The sequence below is a fragment of the Amblyomma maculatum genome, chromosome 4 (assembly GCF_055883805.1).
Source record: "Amblyomma maculatum isolate TAMU_Amacu chromosome 4, ASM5588380v1, whole genome shotgun sequence".
Classification (NCBI taxonomy): Eukaryota; Metazoa; Arthropoda; class Arachnida; order Ixodida; family Ixodidae; genus Amblyomma; species Amblyomma maculatum.
In genome coordinates this window covers 62,206,868-62,228,539 of record NC_139347.1, presented here as the reverse complement: position 1 = coordinate 62,228,539, position 21,672 = coordinate 62,206,868, and the positions used below count along the sequence as shown (strand labels likewise).

The following is a 21,672-nucleotide window of genomic DNA, read 5'->3' as shown; positions in this document are numbered from 1 at the left end:
GCACTGACCCTTCACCTTCCAACTCCATTGCACGATCATGCAAATATATTTAGTCATCGTCGTGACCAAACTGCTTGCAGAAATTCAGTCTCCGGCAGTCCGCTCCTCCTTGAATGCGTTGTTTTTGTACAGAATACATAAAAGGAAAAGCTACAGAACGCAGTTTATTTCTTCGATGCATAAGTTGTTTGATGCTTAAGGAGGATACCAGAAAGCAAGGCTCCCTTAACCTGGGGTCATAGTTCAAAAGGTGCGCTTACAGCAGCTCTTCTTCGGAGCACAAAGAAAAGCAGAAAAAAGAAAGGGATGGCCAGGCTGCAGGAGGCGCATACCCGGCAATTTTAGACCTCCGCGCGACCATTGAGCTGCCTTTTATATGTCGGCGCTCAGTTCCAGAAATACAGCTAACAATCATAGGTTTCCCCGAAACAACGTTACGCAATTAGCCCACAATGCAGGGGTCCACGTACTCATAGCGGCGCTTGCTGTGACAAGGTCGACTGTTCTCAACGCTTGGGTGGCCAACTAAATGTATCCGCATGAGAAAGCCAAAGAGAACCGCGGTGTGTCGGTTCCGACGAAACTACCGCCGATGCGGCTGCGACCCCGCCCACTTTGGCCGTAATGACGCTGTGTAGTCTTAGGAGCACGTGGTCCCCCTTCCCTTCTTTCCCTCTTCGAAAGCGCACCCGAAAACCGCACAAGCGCGGCCGCTGCGTAGCTCCGAACATCGCGCAGAAAAACAAGAGATACAGTATAACTGGTCCGTGTCTTGATAGAGGAAGGCTTGTAACGAAGACGCTTATAAAATAACAAAAAGGGCGCTCTCGGACATCTCTCCTTTACGACGTGCCCACGGTTGACGGCCGCGAATGTGGCGGCTAAAAAAGAAGAAAGAATTGGAGGCAGACGAGCTGCATACGCGGCCTACACCGTTAGGCCTAGAGTTACAGGAGGCAGGCCAGGAGAGCGGCAAGGACTCTTTCCCATCAGACGCGCCCTCACCAACGGCGGCGTTACTTTATTATTTTCTTTTCTTTTTTGCGCGGAGCCAGCCAGCAAGGTCGCTGCACGCACAGCCGCACGCACAAAGACTCGCCGACTCACGCGCACTCAGGCACTTCCTGCTCCACAGGTGCGAGGCAGCAGCCGCGTCGCCGCGCTGCTGCTGCGACGGCAGCATTGGTCGCGCTCTGAGAACGAATACGCCGCGCCGCTCGGCAGCTTGACGGCTCCCTCGTGAACGAAACCATGGAGACGACGAAGTGGCGCCAAGCCGCGTTACCTTTTCCACAGTGAAGAGGAATCTACTTGCAGTGGACTTGTGCAGCCCTCCGTTGTTTCAGGTCGAAAGGCACGCGCCCAGGTGAGGTTCTCCGTCAGTTCTGGAATCATTCACTGTTGCCACGCGAGACAGAGTGTGTGTGTGTATGTATACGCGCCGTGGCGGCGTGGTCGTTCAGTTGGCGGTCCCCAATAGAGGGTGTGTTCAGAGGACGATATTGGTGCTCGCTACCGCCGACTTCACTTCACGCTGAGGTCAAAGAACTGTGTCGGTAAACACTGTAGTACATGTGCTGGTAAACTGCCTGCGTCAAACGTTCAAAGCGATATATTTCTGCGCCCACTCAAAGGTTTGTCAAAACTTGCATCTGGGCGAGGTGGTACTTAGCTTTTGGTGGGGAAAACAAGTGCAGTAAAAGATGAAGGAAGGAAGAAAACGGATAGGAAGAAGGAAGGAAGCAACAGGGCAAGTTCTTGTCCTGTCGTTTTTTTTACTGCCGGGTGTGTCTTTTAATGCGCTTGTTTTCCCCTACCAAAAGTCAAAAGTTTGATTGGTTCACTTAGTCAGGTCTCGTAAGAGAGGGATTGTTTGAGAGCGCCTTTTCATCGGTTCTGTTTCTTGTTCGTTTGTGTATGTTTTTTTTTTCTTCTGTATTTATCGCAGTTCGCGGTAGTAAAGATTTCGGAACGGCCATTTCATTTCTTATTCGAGTTTACAGACAGAGACGTAGAACTGAGATTTTCAAGACGAACAGCCGGCAAGAGTGACTCACCGATACGAAATGAATAGTGCCAATGGCGCGCTAATTTCTCGTCTCTTCTAGGATATTGCCCAAGTGCCCGCACGTCAGCGTGACATTTTTAACGGTGCGCCATTCCTTTGACGCATGCTTGGGCATCAAGGAAAAAAAGCCGTGAGCGTTCCAGAAGTCGCGCAACCCCGTCCTTTTTTTTTTTTTTTATGTTTTCTTGGCAGCTAAAGCGGGCACGCATGCGTGCTCGCTCGCTCGCCTATTTATGTTCATCCCTTTATATGGACACGGCTTTTCCTACGCCTTTTAGTGTATGGTGTGCGCGAGGAAGGGGGGGGGGAAGCAGAGGCGTAGGTCGCCTTCTACTGTGCACTATATGTCGTCCTTGAGAAAGCCCGCGCACGGAGATTGCGGTTGTGCGTGATAACGTCATTGGCTGTAATACGGCGTGCCAGCCGGGCGGCCCAGTCGGAAGATAAATAACCAGTGTGCAGTACAGGGGGTAGCAGGCCGAGGACAAATCCTGGAGCACATTGTTGTTGGCGCTTGCCACTGCAGATCCGTATAGAAAACGCCTACTCGGCAATATGCGCTTCTGACCTCACGTTGGAACGCGCACGCATGACTGCTTGTTGCCGAACCGTACTTAGCTTCTACAGTCGCGGCAAGTAAACAACGAGCGGATTGCAAAATATACGTATGTTCGAGAGGTGGGCCCGATGCATGTGCGGTTCGGAACTATACGTTAGTGAGGGTTGTTTGCCGGAAAAATAGACTCCCTACATCCACAACAGAAAGAACAATTTCTTAAACGCTTAAAAGCGCTGGGGTAGGGTAGCAGGGACTACTTTATTTGTCGCATATTCATCTTACAAAAAATCCATAGCTTGGAGCACCAAGAACTATAGCGTTTCTGCGACGGTTGGTGACTTGATTCAGGCCACCATTGTTGTTTGCTTAGTGTCTGCTGGAAAGACTTCCGCTACTGTTTTCCAATGATTAAAAGTGAAGGGAGCACAGAAATAGTATAAGGGATTTGAAACATTTGAACTTTACGTAATTTTTAGGGAGGGAATGATTGGTACCGCTATTCATGTCTATTGCGTCTATTCATGTGCATACCAATTTGCAGGCTTCGAGATAAGGTCCAAGGCGCTAAGAGAACTTCTTGCAGGGGGTGAGCACTCATTGCTTATTTAAAGGCCTGCGAGAAGGGTGGGGGTGATAGTAGACAATCAATATAAAACATTATTTCTTAACTATACTGATCAAACAAAAAAATTCTGTTGCAGTTACATTTAAAGGGGACGATTACTAAAAGCAATTTTGACGTCTCCTCGCTCTGAAATTAAAGCGGTTTATGATGTCTTATAGCGAGAAGCTGAGTTTTGGTTTCAGTCTACATTGACCACTTACGATACTACTGGTCTCTATTTGACTTCGAGTGCAGTACAAGTTTGCAAGCTTTTTGAAGGTTGGATTTATGGGCAAGGCTTGAAGCATTGGTTGATCGAAATTTTGTCAGGCAAGGTGGCAAGGAGGGTCTACAAGAAGACGTGACGTGACGCCTTAGGAGGGCGTTACACTTTTCCTACTAGGTGAAGTGGTCAATGTAGACTGAAACCAAAACTCAGCTTCTCGCTACAAGACCTCTTAAACCGCTTTAATTTCAGAGCGAGGAGACGTCAAAATTTCCTTTAGTAATCGTTCGTTGTCTGCAGTAATCAGCACAGCCAGTCTTCCTTTCACCACCCTGACCGACGAGATTAGTCATCTCTCTCTCTCTCTCTCTCTCTCTCTAGACGCCCATGTTTTAATCTTGAGTAGTCAGCGCGCTTGCGCTTCAATAAGGTTCGCCCGAAGCGCGGCCAGCACTGTGCATGCTGTTCTAGATATTCGCCGCTGAAGCGCTTTTCTACGCTGACATTTCTTCTTTCTAAAGGGCGGCCTACAGAGCACTCACGGGACCTTATGCACATCAAACTGAGCGACTTTCAAAGAGGGCACGAACTTTCTTCACGCATGCTCTTGTAGGACGCAGATAGGCTTTTTTTTTTATCAAGTTGTTCGCCGGCTTATTATTGTGGTCTTGTTTCCTCTCTTTCCCCATCTTTCGCTCGGCCCTACAGCGCTTGTGTTATGTGACATGCGTGTGCGTCACGTGCCCTGCCGCATGAGCAGCTGCGGATCGTCGCTGTTTCATTGGGACGAGAGTATTGTTCGACGCCGCACAGAGAGCGCTAGCGGCGGCAGCTGCGTCCTCACGGGAGCGTCGCTTTGTTGGAGTGGAAGCGAGCTTTGTTGGAGCTGCGGGCTAAAAGAAAAAAAAAAGGAAAAGAAAAAAAAAATAAGAGAGAAATGAATAGAGTCGCGCAGTGACAAGCGGGGGCGGCTCATTCGCTCGCGAAATAGAGCGTGTCACGTGGGCACCTTGACACGGAATTGTATCCTTTTTTTTTTCAGTTTTCAGCACTGCGAAACAAAGGACCGCGGTCGAACCAAAGCGCCGTGCGACGTTGAAGCGAATTGAGCGCTGTTCCGTCCGCTTGGGGTGTGGCACGAGGTTCCGTATAAGCGCATATTTAACCACGCCGCCCGCCGCGCACGATCGGTTCTCACTTCCCGAGTCTTGACGAGGGTGTTTTCAAATAATAAATTAAAAAGAAAATGTTCTCAATCTGAGATCGCTTCGACGCAAGCCCAAGTTCTATAAGCTCGCGGGGCTACGATTAGAAACGAGGTGCTGCTTAAACTTGCGTCAATGTGGCACGTGATATGTCACTCGGGTCGCAAGTTAGCTTACGCCAGCCGCGACGCACCACACGCTATCAAGAGAAGTTATTTCACCGAGCGTACGCCTATAGTTTAGAATTCGTCAGCCTTCGTAATTTCTGTAACCTCTACAGCTTCTACTCACGGAACGGCTAAAGTCGGCAAGTAGTGAGTTTAATCTAAAAGCTGCCATTTGTGAGCGCTAGCAGCAGAGATGAAACCCTACTTTACTGAAAGGAAAACGAAATCTTGCTGGAGGGGAGGGGGAGAGAGCGTACTAATTGCTCTTTTTTCCTGATCGGCAGATTGTCATTAATTCCAGCTGTCGCGGTTCTGCTTGGTAAAGGTTACACGCTGTTAATAGGCTGTAAGAGACTACAGTTACCAGAAAACTAGGTGTCATGGCAGGCTTTATAACTAGCAAAAGACCGTTAGACATGATGGTACGCACTGCTTCAGATGCACTGTCCTCGCCACTCGTCACTGTAGGCCGATTACAATACGGAACTGCAGATAACAGAACAATAGTCTACAGAACAGGATACAGGACAACAGACTACAGGACAATAGACTACAGAGCGTCAGACTACAGGTCGAAAATACGACAGGAATACAGACCAGAAATTTTCCGTTGTTTTTTTCGACTGGAAATTGTACACACGCTCTAAACTTATTGCCTATGCGCAAGCCAACTTAACACCAGCAAACTCAATGTATCGGGCGCGTATAGAAAAAAAAAAACAATATCACTGCATTCCTTGCAGCTTGTCCCCGAGACGCGTTATATCCTTACAGCTGGATACACTTTTTCGAGCAAGCAAAAAGAAAAAAAAAAAAGAAAAGAAAAGAAAAGAAAAACTCCAGTCAAACACTTCCCGCATTCCCGGTGTGGGTGAACGAACATGGCGCCAGTTTGCCCCAAAGATAACTCAGGCCAGCTAGAAGTACAGGCAGTTTGAAAGCGCAGGACGCGGCGACGCCATTTTGCTTGCATCAGCAGCAGTTCAAAGACGACAGGCAGCTGCAGACATATGATGAGTCCACTGCGTGTGTTTGTTGCGAGGGGGGCGCGGAAAAGGTTGGTGAGGGAAACGCTTTCGCTCGATCTTGTTCGCGCAAACAGGACATGCGACGTAGCAGGGCATCACACAGCTCCGTTCTGCGCTGATCGGAGCTGAGGATTCCATTTTCATTCTTTGTTCTTACTTGTGCACGTGAACACGACACGGGCTGTAAATGGAACGCGACAACTGTGCGCAGTTGACGTGGATCGTGTTTCAGAGTATCAGTTCGAAAGGAATAGACAAAAACAATGAACGGGGGGTCTGAGTAATGTGAACGCCTGCAGCTTGTGCGCTGAGTGCTGTCGTGCTGGTATTTTAAAAAGAAAAATGCTTTTCTATGTTATCCTTGGAAAACAGGCCGATACAAAGAAGTAATTGAAATGGACCATACAAAATTGCGGGGCATTCATTGTAGCTGAAATCTGCGTGCAGGCCATTTACGATTAAGGATGGTGCATGCTCCCATCATCAGCTCGTGCAGCTTGATGTTTGAACCATTTGCCGCATCCTTTTTGTTGAATTACTGAGCCGCTGAACGCCATTAAAACTATTGTGTCTTGCCGTCTTAATGCTGAATTGAATGATTTTTTATCTCAGAGCCTTTCGACACTGTATGAGCATACTATTCGCTTCTTAGGCACCGGTAGTAAATTAGAAAATTTAAGAAATTCGGAGACAAAATATTTCAGTGGGCAGTGCATTTCAAAGTTTCATTTAATTTCTCCATGTTTCTAAATAACCTTAAGCTCCGCAATCATTTTTAAAGAGAAATGTTCAATTAACATCATTAATTTAGCTGCGGTTTGTACATCATCTTACGAGTGGTGAACGGGTGGCGTGTGCAGAGTCCCACTGTATTCTTCAAACGAATCGCCGTCGGTTGATATATCTTGCACACACGTGTCAACACGTCAGCTCATAGTAAGGTGAGCGTAGTCTCTGAACGATATAATAGAGTGACCGCGCACCTCCCGTTTCGCACATCAGGTGAGATGATAGCGATGTTACGAGGATTTTGACTCTGCTCGTTTAGTGAACAGTAATTTCGCGTGATGCACCACAGTATTGAAGAAAAAAAATAGAGAAAGAAACGAGGAGAAAGTATATTACTGTTATTATTGCTCGCAAGTAAAAAAAAAATAAAAAAGTGGTGCTGTGTTCTTGCCTATAATACTGTGTTCGCTGCTGCTTCTGCCAAGTGAGAGAGTAGGGTGTAGGTATCATCAAGCACCCAGAAAGCTATTTGCCTGCACTCGCAGCATTTCACATGTACTGTTGAAATAAAATTCGTATTCTGGATTAGTGTATATAGGTATGCGGCAGTTAGAAGTAGGCTTCGGACAGCTTTCATGTAACCGCCTGTAAGCGCTGCTGAGCTGCTGGATCGCGGGCTCATGCCTGGCGATTTCTTATCGCAAGACTGTACGGTGGCGGGAGCTTGAAATTACACTGCAATTAAATGCAGGATTACAACTTAACAGCCTCCACTCTGCAGCACGTTTTGCAGACTCGAGAGAGTTGTGCAATGCTTGAAGCATAGATGACTCCGCCGCATAGTGAAACGTTCAAGACGGTCCTGAAAAGGTTCTGGTGCAAATTTAATTTTCTTACGGAAAAAATTCCCGCTCTTGGGGGGAAGGTACAGCTAGCTAAGTAAAAGGAAACGCCGCGTGCCTCTGCGGCGATGTGGTAGAGTTACAGTGCACGCGATCCCTCGAAGCTACATGTGCATTCGTGTCGTATCTCACATATAGGCGACCCGATTGTGTGCGGCCTCGCGGGGAGGCCAAGGAGGCGACGACGAGGACGATTCTCCATCGTTATAAGCCCGTAGACAGCGCGATGAAAACGCTGGCCGTTTATAATGACCGCAGGCCACAGCGCGACTGGACCTGCCGAGCTTCTTGCATCACCTCGCCCGATAAGTCTTCGGCGTCCGTTCGATCGGGGATCTGGATCAGACGGCCCACGCCGAGTCACACCTGCGCAAGGTGCATGCTGCGGCTCTAATTATACGCAAACGGGCCTCGCAGCATCTCGGTGACACGGTTTTCGCGCACAGCGGACACGCGACCCGGTCGAATGTGTCTTCGAGCGCAGTCCTTGCTTGTTCCAGTTTCGGTGGCATGAACCGGCGCGGTGTGAAGTGCATGGAAGCCAAGGGCGTCGTCAGGCTTCGTCGAGATATACTTTCTTTACTTTTATTTTTTGTCAAACGCTTGCGTGGAGATATATGTACGTACGTCTGAGTGCGACGCGGGGTACCGATTTCCATGTAGTTTCGTGGTGGCAAGCATGGTAATGCGGATAGTCTCGCTGGCTTTGTTACAAGCAGCGCACAAAGGAGGCCTAACTGAGACCATATAGGGCGCAACAGGACTCAAATCTGTGTACGACAGACAAAAAAAGAAATGAAAGGGTGGCATGGAGCAAACGAATATTGAACGACCTTTGTGGTTACAGACTAACCACACGTCAGCCTGTAAAATGTAAAGGAGCAGTTTACCTCACACATCGGAGCCCTCATAACTAAACTAAGATAGCAACGTTGTCAATTACATTGTGTCGTGTACAACTTGCGCATTGAGTCAGGATTCGCCTTCACAACAGATCCTCGCTGTGCTGGTTCAGATACTCGTACTATACGTGTATTGTGGCTGCTCTGTGGCACTCCCAACGCTCCGAGGCAAGTGAGGAAAGCTGCCTTAATTTTCTGGGTCTCCGGCCGCGGCCGGTGAACCGCTGTGCGAACCGCGCAACCCGGCACGGCGTTTATGCGCCAGCTGCCTTCGCGTAGGATTGTTTACTGTTGTTGACACGCAAGAAACCTCAACAGAGTAGCGTATGCGCAGTAGAGCTTGGGGAGCTGGGCGGGGGCTGCAGGCTGCCGCGCATTTGTGCTATCGTATACGCAGCTGTTCTTTTTGGCTTCTGACGCCATATGCCATGTATTTCTGCAACGATGCCAGGACACAGACGCCTGGCATCGTTAAACCGCAACAGTTGTTAACATACCAGAAACTTAAACCGCAACAGTGTTTAACATACCAGAAACCAGTCGACACTATAGACACCGTCGTGGCAGATGCTATATTCTAAGTTCTACATTTACTAGGTGGGTATCATGCCAGATGCTAAAACGAACGAAAAAAAAAGAAAAAGAAAAGAAAACGTCTGAAATGTAAATTTTTACAGACGCCAGATTTCAAGCTGTTGGTATTCTTAGTGCTCTGGAAACGAGCCATTGCTATCTTATCAGTATGCCTATGGCTCATTGTAAAAAAAAAAAAAAAAAAAAAAAAGAAAGGAAAAAAAACGTTAAGAAAAAAAAAAACGTGATTTATTAGCAGATTCGTCCTTAATTAGGTCACGACATGTGCCGTAAAGTGGACGATTCGCCAATAATATGTGCGCGTTTGTTCTGTAATAGGAGGCTTTCAGCGCTATGTAACTGCACTCAGTGCCTACATGTCAAGACCTGCGTGTTGGACAAACAACGTAGCACTAATGCGGCATCTATTAAAACAGCTATCATCAGCTTAACGTACAAAATGGTATTCATCAATTGCGCTATAAATTAAATAATGGGTCCAGCATGAGATTAACTGAAATGGAGAACATAAGTGAGAGCCTTTGCCTGAAGTGCGGAACAATGATGATGTTGCTGTCCTCTGTGCCCGTGAGAATCTAACATCTATTCCTGTGTATAAACGTAACTTCAGCCGTATCGGTTAGCTATGTCGCACTAAGTTGCTGGTAGGTTCCGTGCACGAAGTCTGTTTTACTAAACTTCTGTTTTTTTTTCTTCAAGTTGTCTTTTTTAAGAATTACGGAAAGTTGTAAGAAACAATTTTCCTACATATTTCTATTTAGATGGGAAAATTTTTTTATATATCGACCTTTGCTTTATCACAGTGCGAGCTCTACCTCCGACATTATCAGGTGTCGACAGGTAACTTTGCTGAGTACAGTCACGTGACAACTACCGGCACATGCTTCGCGCTAATTAGCATCGTCGACGGTGCAGGTGGAATGAGCGAAAAGAATAACTGTGCATGCTCTGCGGAAATCTACGATCGTAGCAAGGACCTTTAAATCGTCAGTACCACACTCTCGCAAATGTCTCTCCGGCTCTTTTCTTTTTTTTTCTTTTTTTGCATGGTATTTACTGTGCGTATTTATGTACAAGAAGGAGCCACATGTGCAGATAATCTAGTGGTCGCACTTGCCCCACCTTTACATAAACTCCACTAAATGTCAGCCGTGCTTTAACTCCGCTCAAATGATTTGAGCGGAGTTAAAGCACGGCTGACATTCGTAATCGCACGTCGTAATCGGCGATTACGACGTGCGAAAGCACTGTTTGGCATGGGTTTACTTGTTGGTTTAGCATTGAAATACTGAAGCATAGTTTGGCAAAGTCTTAATCGTTTTTAATAGCTTTGTTTTGTTTTTTTCCCGAGGGGATGGCGGGGCGGGGGGGGGGGGGGGGCGGGGCACATGTCGGTTTGAATCCTTATCGGAGACTAGTCTCCATCCTCACTAGCAGGTGGATGCTAAATGGGAACCGTAATTGTATGACGTCACTCTGAATGCAGCATAAAGAACGGTTACATCACAATTTTGAGGCTAACTCACATGATATTTTTGGGATCACTTCCTGCTCAGACCTTCTACTCGCAATTGCGGCTCACACCACTCATTAGGCAAGTTAGGATATCGCTTTAAAAGGATGGCAAGAATGTGCAGTGTACCAGCTGCTGTAACTTGCAGTCTGGTGGAAAGTCACTTTCATCGTGAATATCCCATAGCTTAACATAATTCGGCTAAAATGACTGCCGGAGGACACAAGTGCAGCGTTCAGTCCAACGTGCATGCATTTGTCATTGTGTTTTGGTGTCAAGCAGGAAAACTGTCTAGGTTTATAACAGGGCTCAGTAACCACAAGGTATCGCACATTGCGGGAATTTAAAACAGTTTAGTTTTTTTTTTGTGTGTGTGTGTGTGTGTCATGTGTAGCAAGCCCCAAAAGAAAATTGCGTTCTTGCAGCTAATAACAGAGATTGGAGGCTATTAATAAGTTACTAAATAATAAATTTTAATTACGGCTATTTCGGCACGACCAACAGCACTGGTCTATGAAGGAAAGTATTACGTGAAGGGTTTTGAAAAGTCCGGATGTTTTTCACGTCTCTTTAAGCAAACGTGTACCGCACTACGCCCGTTTCCAGCGATCCCAAGCCGCACGCGTTATCTCCGGCGATGTAGATGTAACTGCATTAATGCTCCGCGGGCAGCTGTCACACAGCCGGGCAGGAACAATGAGCCCCCGCGTGTCTGCGATCCCAGGGACACAAGAGTGCACTGCAGTACCGTAATAACCGAAGGAAACAAAAAAGACAAAACCGGAAACATGACAGTTTGCACGCGCTGTGAGGGTGACTCGCTGGTTGTGCATACAGTGTAAGTACCCTGTCTCGCTAATTCCGTGCAGCGCTGCTGAATCTAAAGAACCTGGTTCTGAATTCACACACACTGCCGCGCTTGTACAAATGATAGCAATTTGTGACCAGTGCACGATTCTCGGTCGCATACTCGCTAATTTTGTGCATTGTTCAGCGCGAAGGCCTCCTCAAGTGTGAGCGACTACATGAATTGGGCCCGCCCCTGATTAGTAGACAACCGCGGCTTGTTAACCAGACGCCTAATTAGAGCTGCACAGTTCTACCACAACACGCATAGTGCACGTGTACGCATCACAACACGTTCTCTGCGGGGCATCTCGCCCCTACAATCCACGTTTGCGCCACAAGCCGAACGTTCGCACGGTTGCAGCAATTTTCGTCCCTGGTGTTGTATCCCGGGGTGCCGCGCAGGGAACCGTAAGGATTATGTGTGCTGACGTCATACGCGCCGCAACACATGCCGAGCGTCTGCGGGGGGCCGCTGTTCTCCATTCCGAAGGCGAGCAGCCACTGCCGCGGCCGTATATTTCCTAGCGCGCCGTGTAAACGATGTGTCGGAGGCTGCCTGATTAGCGCTTATCTGGAAGCCATGGCAACCTGTCCGGCGCGCAGAGATCCCTTGTTCAGCTCTGGCGAGCATGCGCGCGCTCCTCCCTCGCCGCCTTGTTTCCGTCGCCAGCTACGATCGCAGCCCAGATAAGCTGTTCTTGCGACCGCCTGCTGACAGCACCACCCGGCCATTCTCAAGGCAAGATGTTTCCTCCAGTATTTTATTTTTATTTCTACTCACGTTCTCCCACAAGAACGACCACCTGGCTTTTTTATGAACGGAAGAGTGAGACGTGTTAGCCTAGTGGGTTAACGCGTCTACACTGGAAATCGGGCTGTTGTTGTTCGGGAGCGGCCCAAGTTTTCTTGTGAGTCGGATGGATCAATTGCTTGAGAAAACTTCGCTCGGTGAATGTGCTTTGAGTGTTGTTGGGCATGTGAATTCAGTCCTTGGGTGCTTCAAGTGTGTGGCTTTCGACTTCTTTGACATCGTTTGCGGGCGGAACAGAGCTGTAGCGGTTTAGGCTGCAAGGATTCGGCGCTCCGTTCGTTTTATCGAGGACACTAAAGAATAAGTGGGTCGTCGTTTTTATTGCATATTGTGCTGACACAAACGCGGCCTCGCACGCAAAATCCCAATCGTTTGCTGACTCATTGGAGTTTTATTGACGGTTTGCTTTCCCAAGAGCTTCTTTCAACTCGACGACAATGTGGCCTGGCCGCCCTACGCCTTGTATCAGTGAGACACTTGAGTACGAATAGCGATCGGCTTGGGAGAACAGGCCACGGGAAGATGTTTATTGGATAGTTTCTCCTTGATAGGTCGACCACTCGTGGACTGAAATTTTCTTTTTCGCAGCACGCTTCATGGTAGTATCAGTTCTCCGTAGTATATATTTGTAAGCACTTTGAAGCAAGATGTGTAGTGCCGATAACTTTATATTAAAGATAAAATGTTTACGAGCTCCATTTGAATGTTTGTGACCAAACAATTCCTGTTAAAGGCGTTTTCTTGCATGAATCCTGTCGTATAATATCGGAAAAAAGAAAACTGAACATGCGACAAGACAATAATAGCCGCATTAACAGCTGTTTGTGTTTGACGTTTCTTGCTTTCATAATACCAGTTGGAAAGGTGTTGTCTCGGCAGATGACATTACCGGGCTTGGATCCCAAGTCTAGACGCGCTACTCCTAGGCCTTGCAGACACGTTCCTACGACTTGATTAAAACGTTTTATATCCCTCTCGCTCCTGCCAACTTGGGCAGCCAACGTCGCGATCCTAATCTCGAGCATGCGCTTGACAGGTATTTAACAGGTGAATGGCCGGGCTTGGTTTGTGAGCCTCCGGTGGCAGTGGCGTCCATGGTACTAAATTCGAATGTCGTCACCACACCGGTCTACAGTGCCACAAAATCAGAGGAAATGTGTAGTCAGGAATAAGTAAACATGTCATTCTATATAGTCCTGACTCATATACACTGCAACGTTACATTGTTCAGCCCGTTACTAGTAATGTTCTGTAGAATGTTTGGTTTGGTTTGGTTTATGGAGTTTAACATCCCAAATCGACTCGGGCTAGGAGAGACGCCGTAGTGGAGGGTTCGAGAATTTCGACCACCTGGGGCTCTTCAAAGTGCGCTGACATCGCACAGCACGTGGGCGTGCTGTAAACACTGAGCCACCGTGGCGGGGTACGCGTGTAAGCATAGCCTCCTTTATATAAAGGAGGCTGTGGTATAAGGCAAACACATAGTGGTAGTCAGCTTTGGTTCCGCACCAGCATTGCGTCTCAGGGCCCGCAGCATAACTGACGGGCAGCAGACAAGACTGTGTTCATTGTAGGTTCCGTATAAGATAACTTCTTATTCATTTCCATTTCTGCAGGAAAACAAGAACCGATATCGAGGACCCGCTGCAAAGGTCGGGATGGCCCACCGTTATCTAGTCGTTTCGATAATCGCCATGGCGGCGGCGTCTTGCCAAGCCAGCACAAACGTATTGCAAGCAAGCTGCGTCTCAAGTGAGTCTCCGGAGAAGGAAAGTTCGGTACAAGTAGACTGCACGAGAAGGGGATTTACCATCACGCCCGCCGGCAGCTACTGGCCGCCGAACATCTACAAGATGGACTTGAGCCACAACTTCATAGACCACCTGACCAACCTGGAAACTTCCAACGTTTCCGTACTGGACATCCACGACAATCGCATCGCTATCGTCGAACCTGGAGTGTTCGCCGTTTTCTCGCAGCTCCAGGTCTTGGACTTGAGCCAGAACTCACTCGCCAGTCTTCACGAAGACGTCTTCAAGAACCTGACTAGCCTACGAGTTTTGAACCTAAGCCGGAACAAGCTTATTCACCCGCCCTCTCAACTGTTCGCACCGCTCGTGTCTCTGGAGCAGCTGAATCTCAACCACAACCCGCTGCGCTACCTTGAGATGGCGCTCTTCAAACTTCCCAAGCTGGAGCGCCTGGAGCTGTCGAACATCGACGCCCACTCCCTTCCGGATGGCGTGTTCCACGGAGCGCCGAATCTGGTTCACCTGGACTTGTCTGCAAACTCGTTCGACCAGGTTCCCGCCAGCGCCTTGCGCAGCGCTCCGGCCCTCAAGGTTCTAGTCATGTCGGACAACCCCGTGCGAGCCCTCGGCTACAACTCCTTCATGAGGCTGGAAAGCATTGAAGAACTGTACCTGGAGAACATGGGCGAGCTGGAGGCGGTCGAGGGTGACGCGTTCGCGCACCAGAAGAAGATGAGGGCTCTCTTCCTGGACAGCAATCCCAAGCTTGAGAGCATAGACCTGGACATTTTCGGCATCTTCTGGCGCGTTGAGACGGCAGCCAACTGGACGTTACGTGAACTGTACCTACAAAACAACAAAATCAAGTACCTGGACGAAGACATTGCGCCGTGGAAACAATTTGAAATACTAGACCTGCAAGGAAATCCCTGGGCTTGCGACTGCAACAACGCATGGATTCGAAAGCTGCCGCTTCAGCCCGAATTAACTGCTAACCTCAGGTAAGGACGAAGGTGGGGGATAACTTGAATCACGCACGTGTGGCATGGAAGTGTTGTTTTACCGCCCGAACTATTTCGGCGTGTCGTTTTAACGGCACCACATTTAGCATACGCGTGGCATACTTCTTACGGAGGTCAATTTGACGTGTTATTTGACAGTACAGGCACGTTTCAGTAATCACCAAAGCAGCCCACTAGGGGGGCTCAGTTGTATTTGTGTTTGTTTGCTAAAGCCAAAGCGGTGGGATAGAATCCCGGCCGCGGCGGCCGGTAACAAGTAAAAAAGTAAAGTAAACGGTCGAAGCTGTACAAATAAAAACGTTGGTGCAAATCTGTGGTGAGAACTGGCCAGGCAGTGTGAGTGCACCACCTCTGAATGCGCCATAAATGGCCTGCTGCGGCTAGAAGGAGATAAAGATATATCTTTTTTTGTTCTAGATTAATACACGATGTTTCCGTTGGGTAGCCTTCAGTCAACGCCTAATCCTATACGTTACATTCACACAGTGTAGTGATATGACCATGGCTAGCTGTCAGCCGAGGTGTTCAAACAAGTTCGCTAAATATTGATGAGAGTCTCATGTAGGTGCTTTCGGTTTCAGTATGTCGGCCAATAAAACATTGTTTCTTTTTGTTGTTATCCTGCATTGCTGAATGGCGGTGGTGAAAGAAATCAGTTTTACTGTCAACTACACCCTAACAAAGCGTTTGTGTGTGGTCAGCTGAGCGACCCAAGAATAGCGGAGGCGCGAAAATTAAAAGGGCCAGAGAGACACACAGTACTTGCACTGTGGTTTAGGTTGTTGGGAAATAAGTGTGGCATTGGACTTTAGTTATACTGTCGGCAGTTGTTTCTCTCTACTGAATCTAAATAATAAGTACGAGAGTTCCGTCACAGCGTTGTGAAAAGCCCCCGGGTGATTCCGCGAGAAATCAAAGTAGCGAAATATTTCATATCTTTAATTTGCTTGATTACTTTATATACTATGCACACATTTCTAAGTGGGCCAGCGGGAAAATTCGTTTTCTGTGTGTATATGTTAATATAGCACGCCTATTGGAAAAGAAAAACAAGACACAGTACGCCTACAACAGAAAGACAAGGCGATGTCATAGAGACGCGTATGTCATTATGGATCAGCTCAAATCAGGAGATCATTCTGAAAATTGTCGTTTAAACGCATTGCTAAGGGCGGCATATCGAGTTATCCGCCCCCACGGATAACGGTGCCGCCGCATCCTGTTTACACTCAATATGCGAGTTGGTTTGTAACAATGCAATCAGGTATGCTATGTTTTCACGGTAAAGGTGTGTGTGTATATATATTAGCAAAGGGATAATATTTTGAGCAGCGGGTATTCTGTTTGCTGCGTTTGCGCCGTCATATTAGATGCTTCTTCCTCCGATGATTGAAAAACTACAGGATTCGGCTTTGGTAATACTGGTTTGGTTTGGTTTGTAGGGTTTAACGTCCCAAAGCGACTCAGGCTACGAGAGACGCCGTAGTGGAGGACTCCGGAAATTTCGACCACCTGGGGTTCTTTAACGTGCACCTGTTGAAAACAATATAATTCAGCATATTCTTTCATATTCTTTCTTATCTCCTCCTAGAGAATTGTTTCTAGAATTGTAAGAAAAAGTAGGGATGAGTTTCTTCTTTGATCTTTGGAAGAGACTCCGAAATTCAGATGTGCCAAATTTTGCCCAGTGTTTCACGTGCTTCACTTTCTTATTTTACAAGGAACATTTATACACTTCATTTAGCACATAAATGTTTATCTGCTCTGCAATTTTGAAGCAGGTATGCCTTATTGTCTTGGAAGAAAAAAAAAAAGAAAGATTGAAAACCTCGCTTAGTTGCTTTTGAGCCATGAACCTCAACATAACTGAACGAAAGCCTCACTTGAGATTGCGACGTTTCTGGGATTTTTTTAAATGGTGACTTCACAGCTTCGAAAATATGCCTGACGTAATCCTCATTTTTACTCTTAGCAGGCAGAGCATATTCATCGTGACCTTTACATCTCGATACGTTGGCAATTGCAAAGTTGCGAAAATGCTTTGTAAACGACAACATTGCCTATGTCACGTCTTCGTTTATAATGTTTTCTTCCAAAGTGTTGCCATTCTCACAAAAGCAATTTCGCTATGGCGTACTGAAGAACGTATGCATAATAATAAAGTAGTAAATAAATTGAGCATCTGAAATGCTTTGCCAGTTTGATATCGCGGAATCGCCCTCCTGTCACCATTTAATTCCAGTCCAGTACCTTCAAACAATTTTAAAAAGAAGCAGGAAAGCTGCTTCGTAGTTTCCTGACTTCTACGCCGACAAACGTGCCCTGCTGCGGTGCGTAACGTCTCAAAGTGGCATGGGCTGCAAGAGATGCCGTACTGCAGGACTCCGCATTAATTTTTACCCATCCATGGCTCTTTAACGTGCACTCGTTTCGCCTGGCATCTAAATACGACTGCGGCGACCGGGATCGAACCAGTTTCTCTCTTCGTTTGTGTATTTTCTTTCTTTGATGTTTTTCAAGCATGCAGCCGCGCATAATTTAACCAATCAGTCAGTTTATTTTCAACATCAGTGGTGTTGAAGGGCTGCAGACGAAAAGCCTCAACATGGGCTTGACGGGGTCCGCGGCCCCATGTACATGGCAACATACAGCAAGCGCAGGCACATAACAGTAATACAGCTAGGATCAGACACTTTTGTACATCTAATAAATTACAAAGTATCAATTAAATCAAGAAAAACGGGAGAAGGTATTTCAACATTTGTTCACTGTAATTAGTGCGCAGGTGAGAAATTTCCCATTGTTGAAGTTGGCGAGTGTTGCATGTGCATACTTTAGGAAATCAATTTGCGATACTACTAAGAACATTGTTATTTCTTTTATTACCTGCCTCGTAACGCTTTGTTTAAGTTGATCGGCAGATTTCAGGAATACATGTTAGATTTAGTTTTGTAAAGATATGGTTTGTGCGGCTGTCATATGGAACATTCATGATTATTCGAACTGCCTTTTTCTGCAATCTGTAAAGTTTGGTAATATTCTTGTTAGTGGTAGTACCCCACCCCAAATGACAGTAGTGTACATATTTGACAGAACTAAAGATTTGTACAATAACAGTAAACAAGATCGCAGTTTAGAAGAGATTCCAGTTACACGTGAGATTTTAGAGATGACAAAATCAGTATGCTCGTTCCATGACATATGCTCTTCAAACAATACACCAAGACATTTAACGACAGGTACAATGGGGATATTTGAATTATTTAGTACCAATGAATCCTGTAGGTACACTCTGCGGTTTTTGGGGCTGAACAGGACAGCCTTAGTTTTGTTAGTATTGATAATAAGACCATTCGTTTTACTCCATGATGCTAATGGCATAAAGGTATGATTCGCTTTTGAAGATAAGTAATACAAATTTGATGAACTGAGGTGTATAGTTGTATCATCAGCGTACATCACAATATTCACTGTATTGTCAATGCTACCAAATCGTTTACGTATATGCAGAACAACAGGATCGTGACATATAGTTGATGCGGTCGAAGGCTTTTGAATAATCAATGAATATGCCTAACGTACATATTTTACGCTCAAACGATTCCAATATTATTTCTTTTCGTGCTAGTAAAGGCTTTTCTGTTGAAAGGCCTTTGAAGAAACCAAATTGGGTGTGTGTAATCAGTTTATGATTTAAAATAAATGAGTGCATACGACTCTGCGTCAGCTTTTCCATGCCTTTAGAGAAAATCGGGAGAATGGAAATGGGTCTGTAGTTTGAAAGGTCGTTTTCACCCCCACCTTTGTACAAGACCCCCCACCTTTGTACAAGACTGTTACTTTGGCAATTTGAAGTTTTTTTTAGGAGAAGTTCCACTGGAAAAAAAAAAAAAGTTGAAAGTATGTTCCAGCACGGGTGCTATCAGATCGAGCACATGCTTAACTGGTCGATTGACTAGTCCGTCTATATCAGTACTATAGCTGTTTTTCAGAAAAACACGCTGTTTATTTCGTTTGCGGTTGGGGCCAAAAAAGCAGTAGATTGAGACTATTGGTTTAAGTGCCCTGCTTGTTGCATGCTAACCCAAGCGCACCTAGGCTCATCGCTGTGGTTTCACCTCCGTGCAGGTGCGACAGCCCCCCGAAGTTCGAGCACAAGCCCATGCTGGAGTTGCCGGACGAGCTGTTCACTTGCCCGGAGTCTCGGGAGGCGCGCGAGCAGAGCAGCACCTTCCGCACAGGCGTGCTGGTCGTGGGGGCTCTCAGCATCAGTGCCATCCTGCTGTCGGCCATCTTGCTGGTCAAGCGAAAGAACCTCTACCATCGATTCATCACACGCAAGAACAGAAACGGCAGTGTCTACTACGTTAAGGCGCACACTAACCCCGTGGACGGCTTCGACCCGAGTACCTAGAGAGATACATACCTTGCTCCTCCGCGCGCACTCCATAAGAAGCTGCAGCGAATTAAGCCTTGCGACGCACAATGTGTGCCTCGAGCTGACGTTGGCGTTGCAAAGCGCAGTCTCCTTAAGAGCAGCGATGAAATCATGGCGCTTGAACGGCCCACATGGAGATCGACTTATGCAGAGGAGCAGCTGTTGCCGAATGAGAATGATGCGACTACCATCTACAGTTTCGTGGACGCTTTTGCGTTGGAAGCAATGTCAAACCTGACGAAGCGTTTGGTGAAAAGACGTCAACGTGATCGCCGGGCCCTGTGAATTCTGACACGATGCTGGTCGTATTCCTTATAGCCTGGTCACGCTAAGTCATCCTGCATAGCACCATAGTCGTTCCATGAAGGGTATTGGTGAACAAAGAACGCCATCGCAGCCAGTTTTCTTCACCGTGGATACGTCCGTCGTCTGAATGCCAGCCAGAGTGAGACAAGGGCCTATACACTTTTCAGTGCTTTGGCAGTCGCTTTGAGGATGTGGTTGGTGCCTGTATTTGGGCAGTGTGTGACGTCTGCAGGGGCGGAGAAATGTTTCGCCGTTCATTTCACAGAGCTGCCTTGTCACAGTTCATGACGCTACCCCCGTCGTGGCTACCGTCAACAGGACACCTGTAGCGAGTACCTGACAAAGGCTCTTCCGGCGGGTTTGCCAAGCGTCGGGGTGGTACAGTCGTGACTGTCGCTAGATCCCGCGTGCTGCCTCGTGACAACGCGTCAGCATCTGGGTGCTTGCTGCGTTTGCAAGCAAACAATCAAGATGCTAGTCCCTGCCTTGTGAAGAATGGCTTCCCAGTGAGGTCGATGGCCTGCCAGTTCATTGAGTCCTTCAGACACACTGCACGCGGTTACAAAGAGCGCTAACATTTTAACCATGGCTGACCATGACTGTACGAGCATTGTCTTCTTTCAAAACATTCCAGGAGTGTGATTCCGCAATGCCGTGCATGGCTAAGCGGCTCTGTTTTTAGACTTCGGTTGGTGTGAGGATAGATGTGTGCTTTATTTTTTGTTATACATGCTCACTTGTTAGGCTGGACTACTTGCCAGAGGCTACGGGCCCACATTAGGAGTGTTGCTATGTTGATGTATGATGAGAGTTTATCAGATTGGGGAACGTTGCCGACTTGGGCACGTCACTGGACAGCTCTCGTGTTGTCGCACTATAAAAAAACAACGTTGCTGGTCAAATCATTGTGTCTTGCTGCGTGTTTTTTGCAACAGGCAGGAACGAAAGAGTACGCACGTTTGTAGCACAGCACTATTGCCAGTACGTTTGATGAACGATGTTTCGACTGTCCTTGCATAGAAAAATGTTCATAAATCTGGCGTTCATAAATTGCCTCGATGCACAGAACGCAAGCCAAGTTACTGTTCATTTATACAATAGTTTCATATCGAGAGGAACTGTGCGATACGCAACATTTTCCGAATGAAAAAAAAAACGCCTCTAAGAGATGTCTCGACGAGTGAGAAAATTCAATATTTTGGGCGTGATACTTCAATATTTAACTTTTGCCAAATGCGCAACAGTATCAGCTTTATACCTGTATTCGAGGCTAGTTTTGGATGCAGTTCTAAGGTAGATTGAAGCATAAGACCTGAAAGGGTGTCCTTCGGTCACTGCTCACCCTTTTGTTGCGCAGAAAAATTGCTCACACATATTAGGAATTGTTGCGAGGCCTAAGATTTTTTGAGCCTTCCTTACGGCAGTGAGTTTTGCTTTCGACGTTTGGAATCCATTCGGAGTACAAGTTAAAGAAACCGCCATTAAAAAAAGCTTCGAGTTGATGCGGGAATTTCATGAAATTCGTATGCAGGCTCTAATTTTGTGAGCGTGAACGAATAGCTCATCCGCGATATCTTTGAACTTTTGTACTTCACAGCCAAGCACAGAAAGCCTGGACAGGAGCTTCTAGCTTTCGCGGTTGCCATCGCGTACTATAGTGCCACTGAGCATAAACTATGCAGAAATTCCGAGTTTCCCGGGCCCCATTGACTTCATGTGACCGAAAACGTTATACGCTGCAAGGGCAGGAAGCATTTCATAAGCCCGATTCTGCAGTGTGTAGGAAGCGTAACCCAGTAGTACTATCATCTCCCCGACCATTTAGCGGGAGTCTATCTTCCGTTGAATGGAATATATTCCCAATGTTGCGCAATGAGTTATACTGGCGGCCGACAGATAGTGCCGGGGGAATACGTCCTGGAATACGGGGCATGTCTGTCGAAGCAGATGAATGCCTAGAAAATTGGTCACGCACTGCGTTGGAGACATTTGGATTAA

At 47.0% G+C, this 21,672-nt stretch overlaps 1 protein-coding gene across 4 annotated transcripts; it reads left to right on the top strand.

Annotated features, from left to right (window-relative positions):
* Positions 1-1,102: 1,102 nt before the first annotated feature.
* LOC146191220 (uncharacterized) lies at positions 1,103-20,579 on the top strand. 4 transcript variants are annotated; one of them, XM_084601703.1, is made up of 3 exons: positions 1,103-1,366; positions 13,774-14,909; positions 19,059-20,579. In XM_084601703.1, exons 2-3 carry the CDS (start codon positions 13,816-13,818, stop codon positions 19,342-19,344), a joined length of 1,380 nt encoding a protein of 459 aa, XP_084457829.1. In that variant the 5' UTR covers positions 1,103-1,366; positions 13,774-13,815; the 3' UTR covers positions 19,345-20,579. The 4 variants fall into 4 exon arrangements, with proteins under 4 accessions (XP_084457829.1, XP_084457832.1, XP_084457830.1 ...); XM_084601706.1 differs by lacking the exon at positions 1,103-1,366 and adding an exon at positions 11,315-11,335; XM_084601704.1 differs by lacking the exon at positions 1,103-1,366 and adding an exon at positions 11,885-12,085.
* Positions 20,580-21,672: the final 1,093 nt, after the last annotated feature.